Here is a 19,973-nt window from a genome sequence, read left to right as displayed (position 1 = left end):
GGATGGGAAAGGCCTTCGCGCCATGGCACCCCTCCCCCTCGGCTGCCGCAGGTCCCCTGGGCCAGGATGCCCCTCCTGCCCCTCTTCCTCTGGGCAGTCACTGCTCTCTCCATCCTCCTGCAGGGCAGCTCCAGGCTCTACACAAAGCCACCCCAAAGATCCCCCACGCCTTGCTCAGCTACATCCCACAGTCCCCAGGCTAGCCGCCCTGCTACGTCTGGAACCTCACTGCCCATCCCCTCCTCCTCAATCACAGATGGGTCTGGTTTTCTTCTGGCAGTGTCTCCAGCGACCAACCTAGACATTTGTAGAGTGAGTAGTATTTACTGAGCACCTACTGCGTGCTGGCTCTGTCCCAGGCTGAGAAACAAAGTAGTGACTATGACCCAGATGCCAGCCCTCCTGGGGGGACAGACGCACATTACTGAAACACACAGAGAGTGAATGGGCCACCAACTTGCCAAACCACATCCAACCCACCCCCACCCCATCCAGCCTCCTTGGCCGACCTCCCCCTTCAGCACCCCAGCTCCCCTCGGTCACCCCACCCTTTCCCAGCACCAGTCTAATGATCACTCCCCTGTTCCCTAACCTTCCTGCTCCCCACAGCCTGCCCAAGAAGAGTCGGCAAGAGTGCCGGGTGTGTTCTTGGTCCCACGATCTCTGCAGCCTCCCCCAGCCCAGGTCCCACTATCCTGGGCCACTTCTGAAGCCTCACACCTCCAGGCCTCTGCTTGGGCTCTGCTGCCTGCCTGCCACGTTGCTTCCAGCTCAGTAAATGTCAGTCCACCTTCAAGACCTGGCTCAACGCTACCTTCTCAGAGCAGGCCTCCTTCCTCCGCTGTCCCTAGGAAGGAGGTACTCAGAGCTCCGAGCCCAGCCTGGTACCCATCCTTCCGAGGGATACTTCATGCCTCCTTCAGCGGCTCAGGGTCAGTCCTGAGAGCTGCCTACCTCCCCACCAGGGCTGGGCCCGTTGCCAGAGAAGCCCCAGCACCCGGGATTCAGAAGTCTCTGCCAGGGTCAAGGAGCTGAAGGGCAAGGATTGACACCCATCCTGGCCAACGTCTGAGCTCCTCTGAGCTCTGGCCGGTGCCCATTCTTAGCTCACCTTGCAGGTGTGACTTCACATCCTGGCACCACCCCCAAAAGGCCACTTGCTTGACCTCAGAGGGCCTTGTCTTCCTCCTCTGGAAGGAGGGGTTGCTAGGAGGGTCAATGGGCACCACACCAAGCACAGAGAGAGCCAACTGTCACTACGCTCAGCACGGGCGTCAGGCCGACGGCCTCCTGCAGCATCACACCAGGAACGGGCCCAGAGGTGGCACCCTGACTGCCTGCCTCCTGGCCAGATTCCCTCCAGGGAGGATGGACCCTCTTGCCCTGTGCATCTCCAGGCATGAGCGTGAAGGAGGCTCGGGTGCTGTGAGGACACACGCGCGTGGGTGTGTGTGCGCACGGGTGCGTGTGTGTGCGCGCGTGTGCGTGTGTGTGTGTTCCCAGGGCCCTCCAGCTCAGGAGCCCAGGGTGCTGGCCCAGACTCTTGAGCTGCCAACACCCTCACCCCAGGGCTGTGCACCTCAAGCACTGGCTCCAATGGTGGCACGGCCCCTCCGAGTAGGCAGATGCCGCCTGAGTCTGATAGGGGAAGTGGCTGGGCAGATGAGACCCATGAGGCCAGGAGCCCTGACCCCCTGTAGCTGTGCATTCCAAGTTTTTAGAAGAAACTGGAAATATGCACCATTATGTAAATGTCCAGATTTTTAAATACTGGTGACTGACTTACATTGTTCACATTTTGAAAAACCTTACTGGACACACGGACAAACAAAACGTGGTCTATCTATGCAATGAAATACTATTTAGCCATAAAAAGTAATGAAACTCTGATACATGCTGTAACACGGATGAACTGTGGAAACGTTACGCTAAGTGAAATAAGTCAGAAGCAACAGGACGGATACTGAATGAGGACACTTACATGCAATATCTAGAACAGTCATGTTCAGAGGGGCTGAAAGTATATGAGGGGACACCAGGGACTGGGGGAGGGCGGAATGGGGAGTTATTGCTTAATGGTTACAGAGTTTCTGTTTAGAGTAATGAAAACTCTGTTTTGGAAATAACGTGTGCTGGTTGCACAACATCGTCAATGTACCGCTGCCGCGCTGTACGCTTAAAAATGGTTAAATGGCAAATTTTATGTTTTACAAAATTTTTCACCACAAAAAATTCCCCCAAAACAAAACAAAACAAAGCAAAAGTCCTTGAGTAGGCCAGCGGGCTCCAGTTTACAAGCTCCATTTGCTGCCGCCGCATGTATCCACGGGCCAAGCCTCTCGCGCCTCCACTCTGCATCTGGGGTCAGGGAGACCCAGTGACACACACAGAGCCCTCCTCTGGGGCATAGGTGAGTCACAAGTGCCTCCCCCCGCCCCCAACATGCCGCCCTTAACCTGCTCATGGGCTGCCTGCAACCTGGGGTCCACTTCCAGCCGACGAGGGAGGCCATGGGCTTTAGGCAGAATGCAGCGGGGCTGTGTATCCTTGAAGACACCCCTTCACCTCCTTTCAAAGTGGGTGCCATGTCAGTAGACAGCACCCGGCACAAAGCACCCCGATTCCCTGCCCCCGCCCAGGCCTTCTCACTTTGTAACGCACGTGCTTCCCGAGCGTGGCTTTTCCAGGCTGGACTGTGGGCTTCCGGGGGCCCCGTGGAGCCCAGCTCGGTGCCAAATCTGAGGTGGGCACGGTAAAGGGAGGTGGGAGACGGACAGGGCCGGGAAGATGCTGTTCCTGCCCTCGTCCCTTCCTTTCTCGAACACTTACTGGGTGTCAGGCCTGTGTGGGGCACTGGGGACACTGAGGTGAAAAGATGGGGGTGGTCACTGTCCTGGAGCTCATGCTCTAGGGAGCAAAAAACCAAACATAAGGTTCTAGAGGACGCTGGGCTCTGGAGAGAGCCTTGGAGTTTCTCGCCCCTCCTGTCCCCCCACCTCCCCCTGCAACCCCTTCCTCCTCTGGGAAGCCCCCTCTGACTGCAGCGGCCATCGAGGCCCCGGTTCTGGACCACCCGCTGCGGGTCTCACCCCAGGGAGGGTGGAGCTAGGGTGGCTGCTAGGCAGGTGGGAGGCAGGGCAGGCTTTCTGGGAGAAGCCTCCAAGGAAAATGCTGAGAAAGCCCTGGGGCAAGGGCTGAAGCCCCCTGACCAAAGCAGGGCAGAGGGCTGCTGAGGAGAAGAAAAGCAGCTGCGTCTGTCCAGAGGCCCCGAGGCAGCGGCTGCATCTGTCCAGAGGCCCCCGAAGCAGTGGTGATGACCCGGCCCCAGTCCACGGACTGAGTTCAAACCCCCAAGTTGAAGCCAAACTCTCCCCAGGCCCACTGGGCCCTGCTGGCAGCCCCCCACCCCCGCTGTCACCCGCTCTGGCTGTGTGCCCTGGCCTCTGCCCTTGTTCCCTCTTCTCGGGACACTCCGAGTTCCCTTCCCTCCAGGGCTTTGCTGAAAGGTCACCTTCCCAGTAAGACCTCCCTGCCCCCACTCTGACACACTGACCCCTTTACCCGTTTTTTTCAGAGTGTTTATCACCTTCTCACATATTACGCCTATGGTCTGTGCCCAGCGCCCCGGTAAGCTGCCCCGGATCGTTCCTGCCTCTCCAGAAACCACACCCCTTCCTCTGGTGAGGGCACCCCGAGTCTTCCAGGGTGAGCATGTGTCCCAGGCCCGGCCAGTCAGCACAGCCCATCACAGCGATCCCCGATGGGCATGTGACCAAGCTCGACCCATGAAAGTCAGTCCAGGGGCTTTTGCAGAAACAACGGGGGAGAAGTACCCTCCCCTCACCACAGGGGCCGCTGAGCCCACTCAGCAGGGAGGCCCTCGCCCGGAAGGCAGGGCTGACAAGCTGGCACAGACGAATCCCCCCGAAATCCGTGCCCAAAGCCAAAGGAGGCCCTGGACTTTCTGGCTACCGGAGCCAATGATTTCCTCAACCGCTGAAGCTGGCCGGAGGCAGGTTGCATCACGTGTGCCTGGTTTGGTCTCTGAGTAATCCACGGTCCTGCCCCCGGGAGCGCCCGAGGGAATGCAGCCTCCACTGGCCCTCTCCTCACTGTGGGCCACCCCAACCCCAGGAGGGGCTGGCTGCAGGGCCCGCCCTCCCCCAGCGCCCGGCACAGCCCTGGCCCAGAGACCTGCCTGTCACCGTGTGGGCAAAGAAGAAAGAGGGAGAAACATCAACATCCCAGGCTGGGGCACGCTGGGCTCTGATCCATTCCTAGTTCTTTCCTCCTCCCGACCCTCTCCAAAAAAATGCGATTTAAGGGAGTCACGCCCGCAAACCCATGCCCGAGGAGCAGGGCCGGGGGAGCAGGTGCGCGGCCTCGCCGTCTCCCGACCTTGGGCACAGCCTGCCTCCCTGGCTCCTCTTATCTGCAGTCTAGGGAGTTGCCGCTGACGCCCTCTTGGGCTCTGACACTTTATGACCCTGTGAAAGAACCCAGCTGGCCCCATGGGCACCAAGGGCCCAGTACACGGAGTGCAGGAGTTGGGCCTGCCGGGGGTGCAGGCCTCCAGGCACGGGACACGGAGCTGCAAGTGACCCTCTTGTCTCCACCTGGTCCTTATCTGTGCAGCCGTGCCAGGAGGCCCCTCCAGGGTGGGCACCCCGCCCACGGCCGGCCAGCCGGAGCCCCGAACAACGCCAGCAGGACAGGACGGCCCCCAGCCTGTGACTGCAGTGACAGGGACAAGTGCAGTGCGGGGCCACAGGGAAGCGGCGGGAATGCACCCCTCCCGAGCATTTCCACAAAACCAGGCCTCCCTGGCTCCGGCGAAGGGCAGCTCCCCGGTCTGGGCAGGACACAGGGCCCACCACCTGTGCCCGGAATGCCTATGGGCAGGGGAGGACTGCGTGCCCATCTATGTAACGTGGGGCAATGCGCTGCTATTCAAATGGGGGAATTAGTGATGAATGGGGGAAATTGTTCCTCCTTCTGTCCAGTCTCCAGAAGGAGACAAAAACCCCTTTTACCTCGGCAAACAATGCCCTTATGTGGGCGCCAGCACCCCGCAGTCCGCACAAGCCCGGCTCTGTGCGAGCCGCCAATCGCCACACCAGGCTCTGGGGCCACAGCCGGTGGCGCCCTCTCCCAGGGGCGACCCTCACAGGCTCCCGAGGAGGGCTGGGCAAGAGCGCGAAGGTCCACCGGCCCTGGGACCACAGGCCGGGCCCCACCAGCCCAGAGTGCCCACCGCAGGCTGCCCGCTGTGGCCAGAGGTGCGGCTGGGCTGCCGCAGGAAGCGCCCCCTCCTGGCGGGCTTCCAGGCAGGGGAGAGGAGGGGGCGTCGATAATTCACACACACAGGACACAGCCCGGAGGAGGCGGGGAGGGGAGAGCGCTGGAGCCGCAGCCCCACCGCGGCCCGGCGGCCCCCAGGATGTGGAAGAGCCAGCCCCGCCTCCCCCCTGCCACGTGGCTTCGGGCTGCAGTCCGGGGGCCCTGACTCTGCTCTGAATTTGGGGTGCGCGCCTCGCCAGGGCTGGCCTCCGCTCTGACAAAGGCCAGTGGCCAGGCTGTGTTGACATGATGCCTAGTTCCCAGGAGCACCCGGCTCCTGGCAGGCTTACCCGGCTCTTCCTCCCGGAAGAGGGCCCTGGGGTCAAACGGGGGACACCGAGGAGTTGGGTGAGGCGGCGTCCCTGGGACCCCACCATCCTGGGCGGTGGGGCCACGCCGGGCATCTGCCCCACAGTCTGCCTTTGGACCCCGCTGCCCGCCTAGCTGCCCCTCCTGAGCGCTACCCCGCTCCATCCCTGTGGCTCCCAAGGCCTGGCCCGGCCCCTGCTCCCCATCCCAGCTCCACTCCTGCCCCCAACACCCCCAGCACCTCTACTCCACAGCATCCACCTTCCTGCACTTTTATGACTCGTTCCTGAAGGTGGCATCAACACCCGAGGCCCTCAGAGTCCAGAGCGGCGCTGTCCAACAGAAACGTAACGCGAGCCACCTACGGAATTGTCACTTTTCTAGCAGCCACGTTAAAAAACGTAAAAAACAAAAAACAAGTGGAATGAATTTTAATAAACTACTTTATTTAACCCAATATATCCAAAATATGATCATTTCAACTAATAATTAATTCCGTGTTAAATCTGAGATGCCTCACATCCTTTTTTCATACAAAGCCTTTGAAACTCAGTGTGTATTTTACACGGTGCACCTCAATTTGCACGAGCCCTTTTCCATAGCGGTCTGTGCCTCCCATGTTAGCACAGACCCAGATTTTTGTGATTTCCCTCTAAAACTGAAATCATTTTGCTCAGTGCAGGGACCCTGGGGTCTCAGCCCCTAGAGAGGTGTCCAAGTTGCAGATGAGAGTTGGGGTCTTGGGGCAGGTGGCCTGAGCAGGGGTGGTGGCGGGGCACTGGGGGCAGGCGCCGCCTTCGGTGGGGGTGGACACCAAGTATGTGGCAGGCGCCAGGCAGACTCATCGTGCCTGATTTGCACAACCACCCCCCGGAACAGACGTCAGGAAGGAACCAGAGGATCCCAGAGGGAGGTCATCGGCTGTCACACAGTGTGAATGGAAGAGCACCGATGAGCCCCAGTGCTGCCTGATTCCCCGAAGCACCCACCCCTCATGCTCTTTCCTCTCTTGGCCTCGATTTGCCCATCTGTACTATGGGACAGCCCCCACCCCTGCCACTGTCCCACTTTCTGCCGGCCCTCCCCAACATATCCTGGCCCAATGTGCCCCGGGGGAAGACACTCCCAATATGGACTGCCTGGGTCTTTGTCTTCCCAGGCCCGACAGTCTCCCTGGCCCCACCCTCAAGGCCAAACACAGGCAGTGAGCCCTCAATGCTAATTCAGTGTGCAACTCTCTAGCTGAGATGTCCCCTGCACCCCCTCAACCCAACCCCAAAACAAATGAGCAAAAAGAGCCGCTTCGGGCAAGCATGTGTGAATGATTCATGGGGCAGGGCCCTAGCCCCAGAGCCTGTGTGCTTGTGTGTGTGGCTTCTGAGGGCCTGGCAGGCCTTCTGCCAGACGGCTAGGAAGCCCGTCTGGGTTCGGTGCATCCCAGCCCTTAGGTCAGAGTGATCAAGCCAGCGTGGCCCCGGTCACTTCCTGGTTCCTGGGAACGTGGCCTGTGGACAGGCTCCGGTGGCGAAGCCTCTCCGACACACCCCTCCCCCGGCCTCCTCTCCAGCACAGCAGGCCTGCCTCCACAGAGGGGCAAGAGGCAGCTGGGTTTCCACGTGTCCTGGGCTGGGGAGGGGGGCAGGGGGGAGCAGGGCTCTGACACCCCGATGGCTCAGCAGGCCTAGGCGAATCTTCCAGGTGTCGGGGGGGATCTCCCTCTCCCTTTCTCAGCAGGTGAACTTTACCTCTAGGGCCCTGGAGCGTGTCCTGCCCTATGCCCCCACCAGGCGTCTGGGGGCCTGTGAGGGCCTAAGACCCTGGCAGCCTGCACAAGGCCAGGGCTGTGCAGGCCTGGCCTGCTCCGGGGATAAAGGGATCTCTCGGTGCTGTCTCCCAGCCTCCCTTACCCCGCAGCGGCAGGAGGCCAGGACAGCCCAGCATTGTCTGTGCCGCCTGCAGCCCAGCTGATGATGGACACTTTCCTGTGACCCGGGCCTGGCAGGGTGGCCCACGGCCAATCCCCGGAAGGGCTTGGGCCCTAGTTCTGGGGTTGGGGGGCGGGGGCAGGAGGCCACCGCCGCCACTGCCTCTCTCCATCCGGTGTGGATGTTCGGAGCCTTGAATAGGAGCAAATAGCTACTGCTCTAGAAGAAGGAAGTATGTGACCTGTAGCCAGAAAATAAGGCCCAGACACAGCTTCCAGTCTCACCTGAGAAAGGTGGAGTCAGGACCAAGATCAGGAGTGGGGAGAGGAGGCTCAGTTTAAAGGCCCACTGCAGGAAGCCATCCCAGGGAGGCCACTGTGAAGGGGCCACAGTCCCCCCCACATGTGACAGTGACCAGGGAGGATGCCCAACAACGAGGGCTGGGTCCACAGTGAGCAGGCTGCAGCAGGCTGTGAAGCCTTGGGGCCCCGGCTGGGGAGACAGCTGCTCCAACCGCAGGGGTGGGCCCGTGGGAGGGTGGGTACCATGCACACAGAACACGAGAAGTGGCCGAGGCTCAGGGGTAATGCGGGCGATCGTCTCCGAGCCTGCCTGGCCTGGCCCCAACCCCGCTCGCAGTACAGCCTCTTGGCTCTCCCCTTGCACAAGCAGCTTCCATCCCCGGCCGGGAACACTCCCGTGGCATCCTCAGTGCCCGGCACAGTGGCCAGCACACAGGAGCTAAGCTGCTGCCCGGGCGCCTTCTCCTTGGACAGAAGAGCTAACTTGCAGCTGCCCGTGGGGCTGCCCATCAGTGAGGGAGCCTGGGACGGGTCTGGGGTTTGCAGATTAGAGAGCAGGATCCTGGGAGATGTAAGGTCCCCCAACAGGCCCTGGCACATGGGTGGTGAGTGGGACAGGAACTCAGGAGATGCTAGAGCAAGCTGTGGGTGCCCAAGCCGCGAGCTTGTAAAGAAAGCCGTGGTCAGAACCCCACAGGGCGCAGTGGGCAGAAGGGATCAAGAAAGACCTGGATGGATGAGGAGACAGGACTGGACCGCATGGGGCAGTGAAGGGTCGGGTGGATGGGGTAAAGTGAGGCGGACTCCTGACCCACCTACAGCCCCCTCAGCCTGTGAGTGCCAGTCGGCCACGGACCCCAGCCTCCAGCTCTTCAGCAGAGGCTCCTGCAGCTGCCTGGCCACCTGAGAGGAAACGATCCCCTCTCCGGTCACCAGCCTTCCCTGTCCACACACTGTCCAGTCCTCACCCCGCCATCCAGTGACGGGGAGGGACTGGCCCCAGGCCACAGAGCAGACAGGCCGCAGAGGCAGAATCTAGCCTGGGCTGGCTCACCGTGGCTGGGGTTAGGGCACACTCCCCCTGCAGACCCACCCTCCGTGGAGACCGGCCCAGGTGGGTGAGGACAGGGGAGGCGGCACTGCTGTAAATACCGAGCCCTGGGCAAGCAAGTCACACACCTGCTCCCCAGGTGACCGCCCCTGCTGCTGCCCAGTTTGCGTGTCTGGGTAGTGGAGCGCCACACCCAAGGGCAGCAAGAGTCAGGAGGCAGGAAGCCTTGGTCTCCTCACAAAGGGCTCCTGAGACACACCAGGATTAATGGCTGCAGTCACTCAGGCCACGCTCCAGACAGCAGCCAGGGATCAGAGGTGAACAACTTGCTTAAGACCCCACTGCAGGACCAGGGCAGGCCAGGACCTGCTCGGGAGAGCCACGGCAAGGTGCCAGGGGCTGCCGGCAGGGGGCCGTGTCCGGGAGAGACCCTGGGCCCACAGAGGCGGCTTCACCTCTCTCCTTCCTCCCGGATCCCCTGCGTGCCAGCCTCTTGCCTGGCCTGGGCCCTCTCTCCTAGCTGAAGCTTGGGGCCACAAGGAGCTTCTGGAGACATGTGACCCAGGAAATCCCCAACCCTGGCATGCAGCATCTCCCTCCCTTCCCAGCCTCCTCCTGACGTTCTGCCCAAGCTTCCCAGGCTGTCGAACACCTGCCTTCGACATCACAACGCAGCCTCCTCCGAGAGGCTTCCGCTGGTCCCCCGTCTCTGCCACCAGCTTCTCCAGAGCCGTTTGCTGGGCACCTGCTCTGAGCTGAGGACTGGGGATAAAGCCCAGAAGAGGACACTCGGCCCCGAGGCTGCTCCGTGCCGCACTGTTTGTGACGACAGAAAAGTGGGGGCTGGGATGTCCTTCCCCATGAGTGGCCCAAACATAGGCTCTGGAGTCAGAGACACCCTTGTGGCCACTTGGAGTCCGGGCACGTTACCTCTCCCTCTCCCTCTGCACGTCAGGCCTAGTCACAGCTCTGAGCTCACAGGGTCGCAGCCAACCTGCCACCAGCGCAGAGCTGAGCAAACAGTGGGCTCAGGAATGGGACCTCCAGTCACTGGGGTGACCAGACAACCTTTAAAAATGCCGTATCAGCGATGGGGAGAGACGAGACACCATGTGGGAAAAAACGTGGGTCCAACACTACACGATCCCTCCCCCCCACCTTTTTTTTTTTTTTTTAAAGGAAACGACTTCGATTATATACACAGAAAAGACTAAGAAAAACAGCACTGGTAACATTGGTAACTTTGTCATTTTTTTTTTTTTGGCTCCTGTTTTTTTTCTGTTTTCTACAATGAATGTAATACTTGTGAAATAAGGTAAAAAATAAGATACGTTTCTTCAAAGACACATCTCCTGCCCTCAGAACGCTTACAACCTGGCGGGGGTCCCACGTTCTGTGTGCCTGTCCCTCTCCTGCAGGTTCCTTGAAGGGGTGAGGGGTTAACAGCCTCCCAGGCCACAGGGCTTGATATTCATGTGACAAGACTGGTGGAGAGCCCTGAAAGAACCAAAGGCTTAAGCCAGGACCCTCAGCGCCTTGGTCCAGCCTCAAGACGTGGTGATGGCCACTGGAGGAGAGACCCCAGACGTCCAGTCTGCAGGCAGAAAGCGCCGGCACCATGTCCCTGGAGGGAGGAAAGCTCCGAGGTCCAGTGGGTCCCAGAGGCCCAAGGATGGAGGAGCCTCCCATCTGAGAGGCACAAACAAGAGGCCCCCCAGATGCCCCACAGCTCCTGCCCAGCAAACCCCAACGGCCCTGCAGGAAGACAGAAGCAGGACCCCCGGTTCTGCCCTGGCGGTGACTTCCTGTCTGCCCGGAAGGTGAGTAATGTCCACTCCCCACCCCCCGCATCCCTTCTGGAGGCCAGGCCTCACATTTTCCGCTCAGGAAGAGGCAGAGCAAGAGGCCTGGTGAAGCACATCAAGGGGAAATGGAAGGAGAGGGCCCTGGCCTGGCCATGCATCTGACATCCAGCAGCCTGCTGGCTCACCTGCCTGGCCTGGGCCCTCTTTCGCTTACTCATTTAACAGACACTCCCCCTCACTTGCTCTGTGCCAGGTGCTATGCTGGGCACCAGGGAACTGGCTCTCAGGGTGCTCAGTCGGTCACTGGGGAAGAGACGGTAATCGAACAGATAATCCCACGGACGGGGCATAACTACAGAGGGATGTGCCGTTTGGTCCTAAGTCAATGCCAGACCACCGTGTCTCTGGACGGAGTCGCAACAGTTGGCTTCTTCCAACTGTCCTCCTCTCCACTCCCTAAATGCAGCTCCTGGGTGTTTTTCCAGGCACCTGTGATGAGACCAGGGCTCTGTGTGGACTCAAAAGAAAGCCCAAAGCCTCAGCTGGGGCTTAGTGGAGGGTCTGGAGGGGACCTGGCTGTACATGGACTGCAGGCAGTGGTGGGAACAGCCTGGATCACTCAGCCCTGGATCATGACTCAGAGAAGGTAGTGCTCTGAGTTTGGGGGGACAGCCTCCTCTGGTTCCCAGGCTCCCGTGCCCATCTTCCGAGGAACCTCACACACGACCTCGACGCCTGCCAAAGAGGACAGAGGAGGGCAGCAGCCTTGGCAACCCCTCCCGACTCTGGCCAGATCACCCAAGTTCTCTCACTGATCAACAGTTCCCTCCCCTGAGACGGGACAAGAGCCCTGTGCTCACCCACAGCAGCTCCAGCCGCCAGTGAAGAAGCACCACGGGGCTCCCCGGCCAAAGCAGCCGATGCCGTGATTTCAAGAAGCCAGGAACGGGGCCGTGAAAGAGACCTGAAGCGAGGCATCGCAGGCAGTGGCAGCCTCGGGGACAAAAGCACAGCCGCCGCGTTTGTGTTCGTGGCGAGCACACTCCCACAGCTGCTGAACCTCAGACAAGCTCCCAGGAGTGAGAACGGGCCTGATTCATTCCTGGTCTCAGCCACGGGACCTGCCCTGCCAAGGCCCAGCCCTTATCTGCCTTTGCTAAAATTTGAAAAAGGGGAGGGAGGAGGAGGTGCTGGAGGAAGAGGAGGGCCCCCGATTCACATCCACCAACAGGTGTGAATCTGTGCAAACTGCCTGGTTTCTTGAAATGCTCTGGCTGTATCCCTGAGCAGCAGGGGTGGGCTGCTGCTCCCTGGCATGGCCTTGGGAGTCCCCACACTTTCTGGCTAAAGGAAAAGACCCAGGTGCTCAGACTGGGGGGTATCCTCGGGAACAAAGAAGCCGCCTTGGCGGGGGCAGACCTCGATCCCCTCTGGAGGGCGTGCTCGGGGGTAGGCCTCAATAAATGTTCGCTCCTTTATTCATTCGGGCAACAAACATTCAGCAGGCCCCTATGACGTGCCAGGCGTGCAGAGTCACCGGGGACAGAGCAGAGGGCGAGATCCACGTGGTCTGCCCCTTGTGGAGCTCACAGTGGGGGCCTCAGACTGAGGACCCCCGAGGCAGGACCGAGGGCCAGAGACCGAGCGCCAAGCCGTCCTGGGGGTCGGTGGCGTTGGGGAAGCTTCTGGATGAAGGCACGGAAGCAGGGAGTGGAGACCATGGAGGGCTGTGCCTGGACGCACACAGAGCCCCTGCCTGGCCTGTCCCTGCCCAGTCCTTCTTTAACAACAGGGGACATGAGAACACCCTGAAGCCCCCAACGGTCTCCCACCGATTCACTGATGGGAGCGGGATCTCAGCTCACGTCTACACTGCAGGCACCTTCAGGGGGAGGGCTGGAGGGCTGGCCAAGGACTCCAGGCCGGGTCTGCGCCCAGCTTTGGGAGCCCACTGGTCTGGACAGACACGGGAGTCACCACCAGATCTAGGACCAGAAGGGCAGCAGAGACCAAGCCAGCCGGTCTCTCAAAGCCTGCGACCCCCTGCACTGGGTCTGGGTCGGCCTCTGGCCAGCACATCAACCCACAGCCTCCAGACACAGCCTCTGATGAAATAATTAAATCGATGGTATCGTGGTCAACACCATCCTCCCTGTCTCCAGCTCTGGCTGCCTGCCCTCATAAACACCCTCGTCCTGTCAGCGGGCCAGCCTGCCCCGGCCCCAGCACCCAGTCAGGAGGGACCTGGGCGGCCGGAGGGGTGGGGGACACGTGTGACGACACACACCCGGGTTGGCGCCGCCACCTGGCTCCTGCAGGACGGGCTGCGGGACACACTGACCCCATTAGCCTCCGTGGCTGAGGAAGCCCTGTAAACCCCACAGAAACACTCCCTTCTGCTACCTGATCCTGGAGGCCCCCCCAAATCACCACATCTCCCTGGAGAGCGTCTCTGACAGAGCTGAGACACCCCCCACCCCGCCCCCCGCCGAAGGGTGGTTGTAAGCAACAATAACACGAGTTTTCTGAGAATGAGTTGGGGGACTAGGGCCCCCATTCAGCCCTACTACTCTGGGGTTTTTAAAAATAAATGCTCTGGATCCTTCCTGGGAAGGTGTAACCGACAGCCTTGGGCTGAGCTTTGCTGGTGTGGCCCTCGGTGTGGCCTTTGGCTGTGGCCCTCAATCAGCTCAGATGAGGCGGGAGGTCAGCTGCTGGGCACGTCCGGGCCCCAGAGCCCCCCGACAGCATGCGCTGCCCCTGCCCCGTTCCCCACCCGCGGGAACGCTGGAGCTGGAAGGCGGAATCGGTCTGGGAGGCTCGCAGCACAAGGGGGTCCTGCTGACCTCATGCAGCGTCAAGGGACAAAAGCCTTTTCTTTCCCAGCAGCCTCGAACCCCACTCCTCATAGAACCACACCCTGGGCTCCCCAGCCCCAGGCGCAGCCACCCCCAGCGGCCTCCGGGCTGGGTCTCCTCCCAGACAAAGCCGGATTCAGGCCTGGGAGGGCTGTGGGGAGGCAGGCACGCGGGTTCCGCCATGGAGACGAACTTTGACCCAAACTGCAAGGCTTCTACCCCTTATTTACTCTTTAAGGCTAACCCGTTTCACAGAGTTAACATTACACCCCTTTTTAACCCTGCACCTCCCGCCCACATTCCAGGCCCCGACCTTCGACCCCTCCTAATTGCAGCTCTACACCCCAGTTCTCTCCAGCTCATCCCCCACCCCCAAGCACCTCCTCTGGGAGAGCAGACCCCGGCCCGCCCGGGACGCTGTGACTACAGGTGCCACCCCACGCCCACAAATGCATCTAACTGAGGCAGGCACCGGAGTCCCAGAGCCCAGCCCTGGGGCTCAGCGTGGGAGCACCAGAGTGGACCTCTGGGGTCTGACTCTGACCCCAGCGCTCCTACCCCAAGAGAGGAGCCTGTGTTCCAAGAGAGGCAAGAGAAGGCTGGCTGGCAGGCCCTGGCGGGTGACAGCTCCTCACCAGACCACCTCTCATCCCAAGGGCCTGGGCACACACGTGGACAAGCGCACTGCCTGCTCGCTGACCAGGGGAAGGGAAGGGACCCTGGTCCTGTAGCCTCACATCCAGGCCACAGAAGCCCAGCTCTTGTTTTCGTTACTGGGCAGCTGGACTGTTCCGGGTCAGGCACACTGTTAACCTTCCCAGACCTGAACCGTGATAACTTCAAAATCCATATCCCACCAGCCCGTGAGCATCAGAGCAAACAGGGAGGACACCATCAGGCTGCCTATCCCCGAAGAGCTCTGAGCCCTTCACCTTTGGGAGGAACAACTGTTCTCCCCGGAACTAGGGGCTGGGGCAGTGGGGCCTGTGGAGACGCTGAGAACGCTGGGGGCAGCTGTCAGCCTGGGCCCAGCCGCCCCCAGAGGCTCCAGCCCAGATTCTACCCCTGCTCCCCTACCCCCCCCCCAGGGATTCCTAGGACCCTGCAGGCGGGGACACAGCCCCTCCCCCACCAGCCACAAAGGGACACTCACCGTCCTCTTGGCTGTGGAGGTTCTGCGGGCTCCGCATCCTCTCCTCCTGGCTGGGACTCAGGCTGGAGGCCAGGTGTGGGTCAGCTGACATCCATGTGGAGTCGTTCATATCAAAATCTTCACTGCTCACAGAAGTTTCATCCTGATCAGGGACAAAGAAGGTGGGCGTTCAACAGGGACGGGCTCTCTGCAGCCCCTCGGCAGCATTCTAGGTGAACCCCAAGGCCCGTGGGCGTTTGGAGGTGCCCCCAAAGGCCGTAGGGCGCCCCCAAACCTTGCAGTGGGGGCTGGGTTGCTCCCCCTACCCTCCCATGGAAGTGGCTCGGGCTCTGGTTCCTGTCGGAAGCCGGGGCTGAGGGCCGGCGCTGTCTGTAATTGAAGACAATTACGAGGTTTCGCATCCTGTAGGGGCGGATCGCAGGGCCTGGCTCTTACCCCTGTGAGCCAAGGCTGAAGCAACCGCTGTAAACAAGGGCCACTGCTCCCCACTCCCTGCCCACAGCCCGGCGACGGGGGCTCACTCCACGCAGGGCCAGGCGAGCAGAAGTGGGCAGCGGGACACGCCGGGCACCACCGAGGCCAGGCTGATCGCGCCCACCACGCCTGCTTCCCGACTCCCGTGGAGCATGCATGGAATTCCTTTCTCCCACTCCCCCAGCCCAGAGGACATTTCTGTCTTCCTCCTTCCTAACCTTTGCTGTGCTTCAAAGATATGCTCTTGGGCGGCTTCCAGAGCTGAAAAGGCCAGCCCCAGAAGTATAGAGAAGGAAGGGGGTGGGGCAGGCGAGGGTTCGGATCAGACCGCAAAGGGGGTTCGGCTCAAGGGCCTGGGGGGGCGCCAGGGCCTTCCAAACAGCCGGAGGGCCTGCTGGAGAGGACCACGCCTGCCTCCTCTCCCCTCGCTGGCTTCAGTGAGCCCTTGGCCAGTCATCCGGGAACCCCCGGGGCGGGGCCCCTTCAACCCAGCCCTCCAGTGGGAAGGGACCCCACCTCCTCCTGGCCCAGCCTCTTTCAGGGGCAGCAAGCAACTGTGTTTGGGAGCTGGCTGCAAAACGCAAGAAAGATGACCCAGCGGCTCCCACACCCTGGAGCTCTGGCTTTGCCCCTTCCCCTTCCCCAGCAAGATACAGTGGCCTCTGTGGGCCCCCAGTAAGGACCTCTGGCAGAGCACTACCCCCCAAAGGCCTCCCTCCAGGGGCCCCTCACAGAGGTCTCTTTTACAGCGAGCAAACACACTTCAGTTTGAACTTTCTTCTGCTGCTGTCCGAGGCAGACACATCTGCTCTCCAAGTGCTGGGGAACCAGCCTGGATTATCCCCACTCCCTCCCCCACCAGCCCGGCTGGCAGGGAGTTTCCTGGAATTTATAGCTTCTGTGCAGCACGAGTGTGCACCCTCTGCGGCTGAATCAGGAGGACTCAAGCCCGGCCAGAACGCCAGCTCCGCCCAGCTCAGGGGTCCCCACGCAGCACGCCCAGAGCCTCAGGGGACGGGGACCACATGTGCTCTCATGCCCTCTCCCCACACACGCACGCACCCTGCTTCCCTCCCACGGGCCGCCCTGCTCCTCATACACAAGGACGCTCACTCACACACTCACTCAGACTGTGTTCTCACACCCGGAGGGAGGAGGGAGAGACACACGTTCAAAAGGTTCTCTCTGCACAAAGGGCAACACGACTCTCCCTACGCTAACAGGACAGGACCCAGAGCGAGGGGTGGCGGGCAGGTGGGGAGAAGGACCCTTGGAGGGGTAGGGTCATACAGGTTCTGGGAGCCAGGAACTGGGCCATCCTCGCTTGGGGCCCTGGCTCCTTCCTGGCTGCCCAGGGGTCACTGTGCTCAGGGTATGACCTGAAGTCCCTGCTGAAGCAGGAAGGCCCTCTCCTGGCTCTTGGGTATTGTTGAAACACTCATGGTTTAAAGGACCAAGTGTTCTGTTCACATCTGGGAGTAACATCTATTCAAAACGCTCCGTCCGTTTACTCAACAAGTATTTACTGAACACCTACTATGTGCCCAACACCTTTCTAGGTGCTGGAAAATTCAGCTGTGGACAACTCCTGGCCTTCCCAGTGCTCACTGCCCAGTGGGGGCGATGGACAATCAGCAGAAAAACTCATAATATCAGGGGCGACGAGGGCTACAAAATAAAGCAGAATAAAGTAGAAGACGAGGGAGAGGGACCTGCAGGACTGTGTTTGCCAGGGTGGCCAAGAGGAGCCTCACTGGTCAGGGGACAATCAGAGCAGAGGCCTGCAGAAGTGAGGGAGGTTGCTGGAGAGGGGGTGGTCCACGGGGGGAGTGCACCACGCACCAGCATGTGCTGGTGGCTTCCAGCAAGCAGCCCGGAGGCCACAGTGGCCGGGGGATGGGTGAGCGGTGGGCAGCGGAGCCATGCGGGGCACGTCAGCTTGGGCAGCCATCTTCAGCTCAGAGAAGGAGTGTTCCGCTAAACACACAGGTTCTCACTGAGGAGCAAGAAAAAGTCCGAGCTGCTGGCTGCAGCGCTGAAGGCTCCCACATTCTACCCCACCTGGCAAGCATTTAAAACAGTAACAACAGGGCTTCCCTGGTGGCGCAGTGGTTGAGCATCCGCCTGTCGATGCAGGGGACACGGGTTCATGCCGCGGTCCGGGAAGATCCCACGTGCCGCGGAGCGGCTGGGCCCGTGAGCCATGGCCGCTGGGCCAGAGCGTCCGGAGCCTGTGCTCCGCAACAGGAGAAGCCACAGCGGTGAGAGGCCCGCGTACCGCAAAAAAACAAAAAAAACAAAAACCAGAAACAACAGAAGCCAATGTTTATCAGGTGCCAAGTGCGCCACAGGCCCGCTGGGTAGGTGCAGTTATCAGCCCCATTCTACAGATGAGGAGGCTGAGGCTCCAGGGGGTGAAGGCACCTGCCCAAGGTCACGAGCTAACAAGTGGCAGAGCCACAGGTGGGCGGTCCCGAAGGCCCAGATGCACCCTCCTTCCTGCCCCTCACCTGGAACGCCCGCACTGCCTCGGTGCCCCACAACCCAAACTCCACAAACGCACGTCCGTCCCCCTGGCTCCATCAACTCCAGCTCAGTCTCCATCGTTCCTCTCCTTACACCCTCTGCCTGCCGGTACCATCAGCCCTGGCACTTAGGCAGGCACAGAACTCAGCTGCAGCAGGCGGCACAGTGGCTCTCCACCCTCTCTTTCCCCAAGAAAACCTTAAGTCCTCCCAAGAGCGGGGACCAGGCTCTACGCTCTCTGGACAAGGCCAGCGAGACCAGTCAAATTGGCTGAATTGCCTGGCATGATACCGGTGTTTAATGAGGACGTGGCAACAGTTTGACAATCAGGGACGTGGACCCACTGAACACAGCTCCTGAATGGAGACCATATGAAACCTGGACCCTGGCTGCCGTGCCGCATCCCCCCTGCAGCTGCCAGGCGCCCCCATGCAGAGCCTCAGGTTTCTCTGGCTCAGATCACTTAACTATCCACCAAAATGGCCCCCCTCCACTTTCCCTGCCCTGACAGGTCCAACGGGGCACAGGTGGGCTAAATTTTACATTGAGTTGCAATCGCCCGATGATGAAGAGCACCCAGTGCCCACGCATGAAGGGCTCTGCGGCAGGGGTGTTATGAGATTTCCTCGCAACAGCCCCGCAGAGAAAGCAGGCACCCGTGTAAGGCCTATCTCCAGATCTGGCGCCCGCCCCTTGGAGACCTGCCTCAGCTGCCCAAGGGCACCGTAGCTAGTGGCAGAGCTGGGATCTTAACCCAGGCTGTCTGTGCCCAGAGCCCACATGACAGTCCCCCACACCGAGGGGCCCCCTCACCACACTTCCTCCCTTCAATCGGAAGAATCAGATTCCTTAACAACAAAGTGTCTCAGGACGAGACCCAAAGGAAACTCCGTGGGAGACGAAGCTGTATTTACACCCATACCCACACCCAGCTCACTCTCGTCAATGAGTCGACACGCACTTACTGAGCATCTACTATGTGCTGGTGTTATGTTAGGGGCACCAAGACTGTGGCAGGGCTCCTTTCCTCCAGGGCCTTGTTATTTAGGGAAGAACAGAGAAAACTTCTGACCCACTTGTAAGCGCAGAGAGAGAAGGGGGCTGGGGAACCCCCTCTCCAGTTATCTACCGGCCATCAAGCTCTCCCCAGCGAGTGTTCCTACAACCCCCAGGGTTCTGCCACACGAATCCCCGTTTTGTGGGTGATGGTTCTAGCTAAGCTTCTGACACCACTGATACAGCAATGTTTTAAGTGAGAAATCAAACTTATTAAACCTAACTTTAAAAACCTGCCAAACTCTTAAGTTCCAATCAAAATTAGCTCCCACACCCTCACTTCCAGGGCTGACCTGGCACAGAAGGTTTCCCAAGCCCCCCTGCCACCCACCTGCTACAGCAGAGCTCCCAGCTGCAGAGGGCAGACTGTAACCTCACCGACTCACACTGAGCCCAGGCTTCAGAGCAGCCCAATTACACAGGCAATTACCAGTACACAGTTCAGAGCCCATCAACGATGAGCAGAGGGGGGCACAGCCGGGCCTGAGGGACCTGCGGGAGATGCCAGCGCAGGCTATGAAGGGCCAGGCCCAGAGGTCATAAGTCGGGCACTGCTTGTTTTTCCCTCTGGAATCTCAAGGGAACTCAGCCTACTAATTTCTCTTTCTTATACAAACTTCAATGAAACTTACATTAGAAAATAAGAGTGTGTACAATCCATTACTTCCAGGTCCCCTCTCCCTAGACCCCACATGACTGGCCAGCTAGTACCCCCGGCTCCTCTCACCTTACCTTCGGACACCCTGAAGCCTGCAGCTTTGCCCACCTGTTGACAAAAGTCCATCATTTATTAGGCACCAAAGGACCTGAGCCACTTGCGGGTCACAGGGCGATCAGGTCAAATGTTCTTCTGAAAAGGGAACACAAGAGTTGGGGCAGGGAGAGGCGGCAGGCAGACAGCACCCAGACAGCCCCTGGGACACACCCCAATCTGGCAGCCCTGACTCTGGGCAGAAGGAGAGGAGCCGACCAAACCCTCCCTGCTCTTATCTGTGGTCCAAAATTCACGGGCAGGTTCAGTTTCTCTCCACCCAGGTTCGGAGGCCCTTCCTCCTCTGCAAGCAATAGTACCAAGCACGGCTCAGCCCAGGAGGAGGAGAAAATGGGAGACCAGAGGGGAAATGGTGGAAACGCGCCTGTATCCATGGCACGTAACCAGGGGCAGGTGCTATCA

The 19,973-nt window shown here is 60.2% G+C and overlaps 1 protein-coding gene across 5 annotated transcripts in view; it reads right to left on the bottom strand.

Annotated features, from left to right (window-relative positions):
* NOL4L (nucleolar protein 4 like) overlaps positions 1-19,973 on the bottom strand; it is a 129,042-nt gene that overhangs the window by 14,270 nt on the left and 94,799 nt on the right. For 4 of the 5 annotated variants that reach the window (XR_003427165.1, XM_027078606.1, XM_027078605.1 and 1 more), the window contains one exon: positions 14,744-14,885. Coding sequence is in view for 4 of the 5 variants with exons in the window: in XM_027078606.1 (XP_026934407.1) it covers positions 14,744-14,885 (142 nt within the window). In the remaining variant the exon portion in view is untranslated. Of the gene's footprint in view, positions 1-14,743; positions 14,886-15,435; positions 16,255-19,973 lie in introns of those variants that run through there. The other variant, XM_027078608.1, reaches the window with a different exon arrangement.

This window comes from Aethalodelphis obliquidens, unplaced genomic scaffold, assembly GCF_003676395.1.
Source record: "Aethalodelphis obliquidens isolate GAN/ISIS:26980383/991018 unplaced genomic scaffold, ASM367639v1 scaffold42, whole genome shotgun sequence".
Taxonomy (NCBI): domain Eukaryota; kingdom Metazoa; phylum Chordata; class Mammalia; order Artiodactyla; family Delphinidae; genus Aethalodelphis; species Aethalodelphis obliquidens.
Note: the sequence above shows the minus strand (reverse complement) of the source record. Positions and strands in the feature narration are given on the sequence as shown.